Below are 11,455 nucleotides of genomic sequence, written 5' to 3'. Positions count from 1 at the left end.
ACGCCTTAGATGCTTACACTGACTTTGGATGAAACCGACTGGCTTCCCGTCCAACCCCACCGCTGGTGACGGCATTGCCCGATCTTCCCCTTTCCCTTTTCCCACCCTTTCGCCCTCCGGAAAGGGCCGAACATTCCAAGAACCTCCCAGTCTTCCTCCGCCCCCTTACGGAAGGCGCGGAAGGCCGAGCGGGGCGCCGAAGCGGGCCAGCCTGCAGCTCGGGCCCTTCCGGAAAAAGCCGAAGTGCGCTCGGAAGAGGAGGGCGCCTTCGACTTCAGCGCTTCGCCCCCGCGCTGTGCCCTCTGTCGGCGACGTGGGGCAGCGGTAGCTGTGGCGGCGGCAGGAGGCGGCAGCTGCGTCGACGTCGCCCGACACTGGAGCGACGTTTAAAGAAGGAGCTGAATCGCCGCGGAGTCCGGCCTCTTGTTGTTGGAGGACTCCTGGCCTTTGGCGCGGCCCGACGAGGAGCAGCGGCGGCGCAGGGAAGCAGGTGAGGACCCGGCCACGACCCGGGAGGGGCAAGGGGCGCGCTGCTTCCTCGGTCCGTGGGCCGCGCCTGCGTCTGCATTCTCCTCATTTGAACCAGGAAGCGGCCGAGTCCGAGGCTCCACTCCTCCGGCCCTTTCTTTGTGTGGGCCCGGGACTGAAGGAGGGGACGAACCGGGAGGGACGCGGCGCGGTCCCCTTCGCCGTCAGGGGCCCGGGAACTGCCGGTGCCCTGGGTAGGCCCGGAGCGTGGGGAGCCTTCCACGGAGACCTCTTGGCGTTTTTCTTGCCCCCCCCTGTCTGCCTTTTTGAGCCTCTTTTTCCCTGTTCCTTGTCTCTACTTTGATTTAGAGCTTTTCTGCCGGGCCCAGCCTCCCCTTCCGTCCCCTTCCCAGGGTATAACAATGCCGCCTGCTCGGCCTCATCCCCCTCCCAGCACCCCCACCTCTTTGCCACCTTCTTTCCCCAGCTAGCTTAGTCCCCCTCCCCGCCCCCCACGGTGCTGTTCCTACCCCCATCTGTATCTGCAAGGAGCTGCCTTTGCTTGTGAATTGAGGTTAAAAACCTCGGTTGCCGCCAGGTGGGTGCAAATGGGGGAAGAAGAGGTGGAGGAAAGAAGATGGGGTTCAGCTGCTGCAGCGAGCCGCGTGTCGGTTTGTTTCACTCCCTCGCGGATGGCGTTTGGCGTTTGGCGTTCTCGCTTTTCCACCATCACCTGCCCCCAATCAAGGATTTCTCTCGAAGTGATGAGGAATGTCTTTTCCACAGTCGGGGCGCAGATCTTGGAGTGGGTTCAGACCGATTTGTGCTGTTCCTGGGCCCACCCTAATAGGAAGGAGGAGGAAACCTAAACAAAATGAAACCAAGTCTCAGTGTCACCGGGATACGTCCATTTAACGCATGCCTCTATTGGAAAAAAACCCATTTGCAAATGACAAAAATTGTGGGCTTGTATTCAGAAACCCATCTATCCACTGAAAAGTGACCTCTGTCGAAATCTCCATATTTCAGAAGCCCTGGTTGCAGGCTAGTCCAAAGGTCACCCTTTCAATGAATGTCTTTATGGTAACCTGGAATTCCTTAGTACTTTTAATAAGCAATGTCTTGTTGCAGATAATGTTTTAAATGATCTCTAGATTTTGTAGACTTTTTTGATGATCTCTAGACTTTTCACCTACTTTTTGTTTTTAAGCTATAATTTTGAAAAATTGAGAAGGTATTGGAGACACCCTGCTTTCCACGTGTATATAACTTAAACACTGTAACAGTTGTACTATTGTTTTGGTAACTAAAAGGAAAGAATAATAGCAATAAAAATGTTTCCTTACCAAAAGTAGTACTTACCAGCTAATTGATACATCATTGTTACTGGGAATATCTCTGAGAAGTGCAAAAACTATTTTGGGGATGGTACACAGCAATGTTATTTACTGACATCCGCCCCCCCCCCGTGATTTTTCTAGAGTAGTGTTTGTTCACTTCAGTAAGTTTATGTTTTCATTTTCACCAACTGATTTGGTATGAGAAAAGTTCTCATACCAATGCACATAATTCTTTTTTTTTTATCTGAGCCATCCTGCCACCTTTTGGCAGCTCAGCGGCAACTCAGCTTGGGCCGGGCATCAAACCGCTGTTGCTCAGAGCTCAAAATCTTGGTAATGCACATAATTCTTTACCAACAAAATGTTTTCATGCAAATAAGCATTAAGAAATGGTAAACTTTTGGAGGGTGACTGGTTAGCTCAGTGGGTTACAGCATGGTGCTGATAACACCAAGGTTGCTGGTTTGATCCCCACATGTGCCACTGTGAGCTGTGCCCCCCTCCCCTTGAAAGAGTCAACTATTGCCATTGTAGCATGAAAGCAATGTGTAAGCAATGACCATGGCTGGTCATTTTTTCCCCAATAAAAAAGAAAAAAGAAATGGTAAACTTTCCTTTTCCTTTGTCTTATTTTTTTACAATACCATATGTTGACTTCATTTGGCACTCTGTTTAACATTTCACCTCGAGATTGTAAGGGTAGAGAGGCAAGGGGAAAAGGGATAAAGAAAGAGGAGTGTGTAAGAAAGGTGTTTAATGGTTTCTACAGATGAGGCACCCCAATTTAAATAAGAACAAAAATAATGGGAGGTTTAGAGGTAATAATTGTTAGTGCTTATAAATGCTGATTCATTGGCTTCAGGGAGTAGCTTTTGAATATGTTCTTAAAGATAAGTTAAAATTTAGGAAGAGTATGTATTTCTGACTCACTATTGCACACACCAAGCTTTTCTGACATTTAAATCATTTGTTTACAGGTGAATTACTTTTATGTGTTTCTGATGAAGATTTTTCTTAAAAGAGTTTTAAGACAGCTAAAAATTAACTCTTAACTCTTCTTGAGGAGGAAAAACCCAAAATTGGAACTAAGAAAATTAATTATAATCTCATCTGTAGATCAATTTAAAACTTGCTTGTCTCTTTTCAGGGGGAAGTCATGAGATTTGACACATGGTCCAAAACCCAGCCTGTATGAACAATTTATATAAAAGCCAAAAAGTTTTGCCAAAAACTTGAATAAACTATTTAGTGATGCAGTAGCTACAATTCTAAATGATAAGGTACTTTTGTTTTTCTTATCTTCTCTCATTCCCTCCTCCTCCCTTTCTCTTATAGGCATGGAGAGTAGAAAATTGATTTCTGCTACAGACATTCAATATTCTAGCAGTCTGCTGAACTCCTTGAATGAGCAACGTGGCCATGGACTCTTCTGTGATGTTACTGTTATTGTGGAAGACCGAAAATTCCGGGCCCACAGGAATATTCTTTCCGCTTCTAGTACTTACTTCCATCAGCTCTTCTCCGTGGCGGGACAGGTTGTTGAACTGAGCTTTATAAGAGCGGAGATCTTTGCAGAAATTCTCAATTATATCTATAGTTCTAAAATTGTTCGTGTTAGATCAGATTTACTTGATGAGTTAATTAAATCAGGTCAGTTGTTAGGAGTTAAATTTATAGCAGAGCTTGGTGTCCCATTGTCACAGGTTAAAAGCATCTCAGGAACAGCTCAGGATGGTAATGCAGAAACCTTACCTCTTTGTTCTAGTGACAAGAACCTTGAAATACAAAAATCAAAAGATGAAGCCCAAGATAATGGGGCCACTGTAATGCCTATTATAACAGAGTCTTTTTCCTTATCTGCTGAAGATTATGAGACAAAAAAGATCATTGTTACTGATTCAGATGATGATGATGATGACGTCATTTTCTGCTCTGAGATTCTGCCTGCAAAGGAGACTTTGCCAAGTGCCAATGCAGTGGCACAGGTCCAGCCTAACCCAGGCTCTGTTGCTATTTCAGATGTCGCACCTTGTGCTAGCAATAACTCTCCCCCTTTAAAAAATGTCACACCTACTCAGAAACTTCCTACTCCTGTGAATCAGGCAACGCTGAGCCAAACACAAGGAAGTGAAAAATTGCTGGTATCTTCGGCCCCAACGCATCTGACTCCTAATGTTATTTTGTTAAATCAGACACCACTTGCTACATCACCAAATGTCAGTCCTTCACTTCCAAATCATATGTCTCCTTCAATCAATTTACTTGTGCAGAATCAGCAGACACCAAATAGTGCTGTTTTAACAGGAAACAAGTCCAATGAAGAGGAGGAGGAGGAAATTATAGATGATGATGATGACACTATTAGCTCTAGTCCAGATTCGGCCGTCAGTAATACATCTTTGGTCCCACAGGCTGATATTCCCCAAAATTCTACTTTTGATGGATCACTGATACAGAAGATGCAGATTCCTACACTTCTTCAAGAGCCACTTTCCAATTCTTTAAAAATTTCAGATATAATTACTAGAAACACTAATGATCCAGGTTTAGAATCAAAACATCTAATGGAGGGTCAGAAGATCATTACTTTAGATACAGCTACTGAAATTGAAGGCTTGTCCACCGGTTGCAAGGTTTATGCAAATATTGGTGAAGATACCTATGACATAGTGATCCCCGTCAAAGATGACCCTGATGAAGGGGATGCCAGAATTGAGAATGAGATACCAAAAACATCTAGCAGTGAGACGACAAGCAAACGTATGAAAGTAAAACATGATGATCACTATGAGTTAATAGTAGATGGAAGGGTCTATTATATCTGTATTGTATGCAAAAGGTCGTATGTCTGTCTGACAAGCTTGCGGAGACATTTTAACATTCATTCTTGGGAAAAGAAGTATCCTTGCCGTTACTGTGAGAAGGTATTTCCTCTTGCAGAATATCGCACGAAGCATGAAATTCATCACACAGGGGAACGAAGGTATCAATGTTTGGCCTGTGGCAAATCTTTCATCAACTATCAGTTTATGTCTTCACACATAAAGTCAGTTCATAGTCAAGATCCTTCTGGAGAATCAAAGCTTTATCGTTTACATCCATGCAGGTCTTTACAGATCAGACAATATGCTTATCTTTCTGATAGGTCTGGCACTGTGCCTGTAATGAAGGATGATGGTATTGGGTATAAAGTTGATGCTGGGAAAGAACCTCCAGTAGGGACCACATCTACTCCTCAGAACAAGCCAATGACCTGGGAAGATATTTTTATTCAGCAGGAAAATGATTCAATTTTTAAACAGAATGTAACAGATGGCAGCACTGAGTTTGAATTTATAATACCAGAATCTTACTGAACTTTGAAGTATCAGAAAGTTTTGGATTGGGTTAAGGGGCAGGGCTTTCAGAAGACCTATAAAACACATTAAGTTGAAAATGAGTTAATTTGATCTGCTACATCATCTGAAGGTAGTTTAGTTGGATTATTTGTTGATAATTTTTAGAAGCAAATCCTTGTGAAAGTTTGAGTAGAAATGGAGAAGCCCTCCCCAAAGTATTTGTTTATATAGTTAGTTTTCAGCTCATTTAAAAGGCAAAAAAAAAAAAAAAGCTTGGAGAGATAGTTTCCTGAATAGAATTTGAAGCAGTCTGAATGTTCTTTGAAAATAACTGGAGTTATTAGCATACCTTAGTATATCTTACAACTTTCCCCTTCTGTTAGCACTTTACTGCTGAATTCTCAATTTTCTTAATATTGAGACTATAAATGTGTGTTGTGTCTTGTATGTGGCATAAAAAGTAAACATGAACTTCTAAAGTTGTTCTGGAAAATTTCAGAATAAGTCTGCCTGGTTGTGTATTCTGCTAGTCTAAATGAATAGCAACCTCCTGCCTTCCCCCATGAAAATGGCTACGCAGACAAGTCTCATCTGAAGAATTAATTAGTTTTAGCTAATCAGAATTAAATCTTGATATTATTGTCATAGTTTGGAAAAAACTTTGGTGGCCGGACTACTGTATATATATTGTACCTTTTCTGTGTGGTACCTGTGGGCAAAAATACTAATATTTGTAATGCATACAGGATATGAAAAGTTTTGTCACTTTTTTTTTTCTTGCTCTTAAACATGATACAGAGTGGAGTGAAAGGAGATTGCCTTTTTGCTCATTAGGGTTAAAAATATTCTCATTTTTTTTTCAAATTTTGAATCTGAAAGCCACCAAATAAATCTTTAATTCTGTATAAATCTTTATACATGATAGATTCCAGAAATGAGACTCCTACGTATTTTGTGGGAGGCTACTGGCATATATTTTTAAATGTTCATATTAGAATCTCTAATAGGAAGCTTTCATTTTAAATAGTTGAATCAGTGATCCAGTATTTTCCTTTCAAGAAGACCTTTTAGGTTTTACCCCTTCTAAAATAAGTTCCATTCCATCTGCAAGTTGCTGCAGTATTATAGCAATCAGAAACTATATATGGAATGTAATATAGGCTTGTTGATTCCCATTTATCTTGAGAACAATAAATACCACCTTCCTTTTTTTTAAATGACACATATTTAAACATTTTGAAAATAAAGTAAAAACTTACTGAAGTGCTAGTACTAAAAGGAAGCAGGTTGGAACAAATATATAACCTAGCATTTATAACAAGATTAACTTGTTGAACTTCCATAAATGACTTTTTGCAAAGGAAAAAAATTAATAGGTACTGAAAAGATTGTTGTGCATAGTTATTAGTCATTTGTAACCTTACTTAAGTATTTCTTAATTCAGCATAGATATTTTCTTTCTCCTTAACCATGTATTTTTGAAAATAGTCTATTTCTTGACTTTGAACTTACAGCTTTAATCATAATTTCTCATGTATACATCATTCTGATGGTAAGCTAGATTTGAAGGTAATGGTTTCAGTGTTTCTTAAGTTGGTAGTTGAGGGTATCAGGCATCAGTACTTGCAATAATACAAGGAGAAAGAAAAATAATCTTGCTTACTGAGGACTAGAATGATGTGCATCTGTTTTCTGTTCTGTGAGTCTAGACCTACAAACCATTTTGTAAACTAAGCCTTGGAAGATTTTAAATTACCTTTTAACTTAAGAGTCTTGTGATTTCTGGAATCACAATATCAGTTTCCTTTCTGTGTAGATATTTATACCACTCTTTGGCTATAGGGTGAATTCTGAAATATTTTCAGTGGAAATTTGAGTTTCATTAATGCTATTTCAACCAGTTAGACAAAATTACTTCTACAAGTGTGAATGATTACTGATGCCAGCAGAGTTTCCAGACCTTTCAGACTTACCTGCTAGGTAAATTAGTTTGTTGTCAAAAAATTTGGTAGTTTCTACAAGACTGTTATAACAAACCAGGAATTAATTTTATAATGGAAAACTATCCATCCTGAGTAATATGGATATAATTTTTTTTTTGCTGCTGCTGTGCTATATGTAAATTCTGAGTATGAAATTTAAACTGTGCCTACTGAAGGTATCTTCTGGATTTTTTTAGGAGAAAAACTGGAAAATTAAATTGTATTTTTGCCAGAAGACTCCTACTTTCATGTATGTCAGGGTCTTCAGTTTTTTAAAGGTTTCTTCATCCAGAGTTTGGCATTCATGTGGACTACTCCTTTGGGGCTAAAACCTTTCACTCCCAGTATTTATTGGGCTGGAAATCTGCAGCAAGATGCTGCTTAAAACTGATCATGTGGTTTTCCTATTTTATATTTAGTTTGTTCGCTATTGAACTCCATTTTTTCCTTTCAGGTTGGCTTTAGATTTGCTCCTATGATAAATTATCTGTAAATATTCTGGATAGGAACTGTTTGAAATAGCAATTTGTTAAAAGAGATGACAAAAAGTGAAAATGCTCAAACTAAGCAAAGATTTTAAAATGCCATAGCAATCTTGGAAGATTCACTTTAAAATATATTTTAAATGATTATCATTTTGGTGGTAATGATCCCCCACATACAACTACTATGAGGAATTGATGCTGTATTTTTTCCCATTGTACCAAAAAGATAAAACATGGCAAAAATGATCAAGATATTTTGTATGGTCAAGACTTGCATATTCTAAAGAAATAATTGCTAATTCAACAGTATTGAATTCCTCACCTCTGTCAGTCATATGAAACCTTGTTCATTTCCACCCAATACTGTAATCATACTTGTATAATCTTCCCTATCATGACTTTAAGTTCTACTTTTCATTAACTGTTACCTGATATTAGTTCGTAGAGCTTCTTATGGCAAAAATAAAATTTTTAATTCTGATTTTTGAGTTCATCTTTTACAAGATTGTCTTTCAGAAATTATATAGATTTACATTCTTTTGTTTTTCAATTTCTGTAGCAGGAGATTGGAGCTATATTTCTGATGACAGCATGATAAAATTTCCCAATAGGTTTTATAAGTTGGTTATTCGCATGCCCAAGGTATCTTGAACCATAATAGTCAAAAGTGAGTCAGCTGCTGTCAGTCACTTTATAGAGTTTGTGACACTTTTGTAGATTCCATAAAGACGCATGTAAGCAGTTAAGGAGGAGTATAGTTTTATTCATTTGAAACATCACAAAAGCAGTCTGGGTTTCCAACATGGCAGTGATACAGATTTAAAGCAACATCCAGTTTATACGGTCCTGGATTAATATTTTAATGTTTCATGCCCAGCTCAATACTTTAAAGCAGAATTAGGAGTAAAGCAGTAAATGTTACAAAATGCAGTCAAGGTACATATTGGAAGTACAGATTCCCTCATTACAGCAAATGGTTTCGCAAAAGAGTAAATCAAGTATTTTTTCTAAGGTAACATGCACTTTATATAATTCAGTATAATAAAACTCAAATTAAGTTACAAAATCTATACCGTTTTATTTTGTAAAGTAAGAAAAATACATAAAAATGAGTCAGAATCTTAACACTAAGAAATGTGATAAATGTAGGATATGCTGTAATTGTGTCTTTTAAAAAAACTAAATACTCATACATTCACTAAAGCAAAAGGTAAAGTGTAAACAGTAAAAAAAATCACTGAGTATTACAAGTTGATATTTATATTGTAAGTGAATAGGTTATTAGTCCCTTTTTGAAATCCAATAGAATTTTAATCTGCTCAGAACTGTAGGAAATAATAGTAATTTTATGTAACAAAAGGATTATAGTTTTCAGATTTGAAATCTGGATGAGGCATCGTTCATGATGCTGAAAGCTAAATTGAATGGTTTGCAAACATTTACTGTGAACCATGAGTGCACTTGTGCCTTGATAATTCTTGACGGCTGGGTGTCTACAAGGTAGATGGGAGCACCAGCATTTGCCTACTGCTTCTAATCTATCAGGTCAGGAGGTAGCAAAATTGGCTGGAAAATTTTCCAGTATGTGTTCTGTGTTTGCAGAACTGTCTTTCGGTACCCTCCTGTATTTTTACATTATACAAGGGTAGGATTATTCATCTTCCTTTAAATCAGTCATTTCTCAGGTTAACATAAGATCACACAAAAGTGTTAGTTTTAAAGTGAAGGCATGGGTGCTAAAGTGTTAAATCCATCAGGTTGATGGTTTAAAACTATGTATAATTAAAAGAATTCTACAAATACCTACCACAATGTGCCAGATGCATTTTAAATCTACAATAACACTTAAGAATTTGTAGAGTTGGTTACATTTGAGGTTTTGCAGACTTAAAGCAGCATTGTAACACTTCATAATCTTGTATGCTGTCATGATTGGTCTCAGTAGAAAAAGGGACCAATAAGAACAGTAGCATTAAAATACAGATGATTCTTTGGGGGTAGGGTGCAGGATATGTGCTGTTTGCTGGGGTTGAAGCACAACATGTGAAGATTAAATAGTCACAAAGATTAATAATTCATATCACTACCCAATAACCTAATCTATCATTTTTAACTCTGAAATTTAACCATAAGATTTATATCTCCTGTAGCAAATGTATTTTGTAATAACTGCAACATGTAGCAGAACCACTGTCTCCTAAGTTATCACATGTATAACAGATCTATTTAAAACATACCATATGTTGCTCTGTATTTCAGTGCTTCTAGAACAATCCTGTTCCCCACTACTTGGAATATTGTACTTTTCCCTTTGGGAGGTACCAGTAACAGAAGCTGAACTGAATGATCGTGACAGCCATTTTTACAATACAGAGAAGAAAGGAGTAAGAGTGATGGGCAGCTTTTTCCAACGTCCAAACACAAGCAAACAAAATCCTAGCCAGGACTCTCTATTGGAACTACAGTGTAGCCCCCTCATCTTGGAAACTTCTTAGGAACTGACTTTAGTGGTAGGGAAAAATAGGGCCTAGAAGCCAGGTACTTTAAGGTACTAGAGTGGCAATCTGCCAAGGGCCTGAGAACAACACTTACTTACACAAAATGAAACGTGACAACCACGCTTCTGCTGAATACAGAGGCAGAGCCATGGGGTAATGCATCTCCAAACATGACAAGCGTCTTGCTGGGCTGGCTCCCCAGCCTTAGATTGTGTGCACTGCCCTTCTTGGAAGTCCTGGGTTCAGCCTAGCCACTCCTGCTTGGCACTGATAACGGATAAGCTTCATTTCTATCTTTCCCTAGCCTGCCTGGCAGGCTGTTGTAAAACTTGAAACTATGCATAAGAATCACATTTTAAATTGTGTACCCTACACACTTCACTAAAGCACATACAAAAGCCACAATAATCCCAATAGCTGGCAAGCATTCATTTTTAGGGGCTGTAAGGTGGTGGCTTTTCAACGGGTGGGTAGTAGGATGGACAGTAACGGGGTGGTGCGCTGGAGGACCACATGTAGCTGGGTGAAGGAGAGGCAGACTGGGGCTCCTCAGAAAGTCCAGAGGGAGGGGAGGATGGAAAGACACCAGAATGCTGTGTAATGAAAATAAAACATCAGTTTAGGCAGTGAGGTTGCAATTCCCCAAAGTCAGTTGTTATTTGAAAATGAATAGAGGCCAAGTTGGTTTGTGTTTGGAACAACCAAGAAACCTCACAAAGTTACTGAGGGGCATGAAACTGAGCTGATCCCACTTTCTCCCAGTCACTCAGGCAGTGAAGCTCCTGCAGAGATATCTTGGGCTCCTCATACCCCTCCCTTTGAACCCCTTTTCCGTGTTTATAACTCAAGCCTTCAATACCTCTCCCTGAGCTATGGCAACAGTATCTGAAATAGTCTTCAAAAAGGTAGTTGGGCCTTAAGAACATTTGAGGTTAAGTCATTAGTACCTGGGAAAGTCTTTGCTACAAGCATACATCACAGAGCCCATCTTATAAACAAAACAAAAACTAAGGTCAGAGTGGTTAAGTGCTTTCTTGGATCTGTGCTCTTACTTTAAGTCCAACAATTTTGATTTCATCTTAACAAGTCCACCACCTCCAAGGGCAGGGTAGATTGGAGAACAAAGAGGAGCAAAGGCTTGGAGTTGGGAATACCAATGATAAGAAATAGGAGCAATCTGTCAGGTTGCAGAGACACTGAGGATTCAATTTTACTTTGTGTTGTCTAACTTTGGTGGTCTTTGGGAAGGAAGCAGATTTAGATTTAAGAAATACCCAGTGAATTGGCATGTTAGCAGTCATTTGCCACTTCTGTTTCCCTGGCTCATGTATACCCTTGACCCTA

The 11,455-nt window shown here is 39.4% G+C and overlaps 2 protein-coding genes across 10 annotated transcripts in view; one reads left to right on the top strand and one right to left on the bottom strand.

Moving 5' to 3' along the window:
* Positions 1-224: 224 nt before the first annotated feature.
* On the top strand, positions 225-8,094 carry ZBTB33 (zinc finger and BTB domain containing 33). The gene is made up of 2 exons (XM_019633974.1): positions 225-490; positions 3,144-8,094. Exon 2 carries the CDS (start codon positions 3,146-3,148, stop codon positions 5,162-5,164), a length of 2,019 nt encoding a protein of 672 aa, XP_019489519.1. The 5' UTR covers positions 225-490; positions 3,144-3,145; the 3' UTR covers positions 5,165-8,094.
* A 256-nt stretch (positions 8,095-8,350) lies between these two features.
* The window catches only part of TMEM255A (transmembrane protein 255A), a 78,340-nt gene continuing 75,235 nt past the window's right edge, over positions 8,351-11,455 (bottom strand). For all 9 annotated transcript variants that reach the window (XM_019633975.1, XM_019633980.1, XM_019633976.1 and 6 more), the window contains one exon: positions 8,351-10,704. In XM_019633975.1, coding sequence (XP_019489520.1) covers positions 10,546-10,704 — 159 coding nt within the window. In that variant the 3' untranslated portion in view covers positions 8,351-10,545. The remainder of the gene's footprint in view (positions 10,705-11,455) is intronic.

The sequence above is a fragment of the Hipposideros armiger genome, unplaced genomic scaffold, assembly GCF_001890085.2.
Source record: "Hipposideros armiger isolate ML-2016 unplaced genomic scaffold, ASM189008v1 scaffold_1458, whole genome shotgun sequence".
NCBI lineage: Eukaryota > Metazoa > Chordata > Mammalia > Chiroptera > Hipposideridae > Hipposideros > Hipposideros armiger.
The sequence above is the reverse complement of the archived record's forward strand: the minus strand, read 5'-3'. Positions and strand labels throughout refer to the sequence as shown.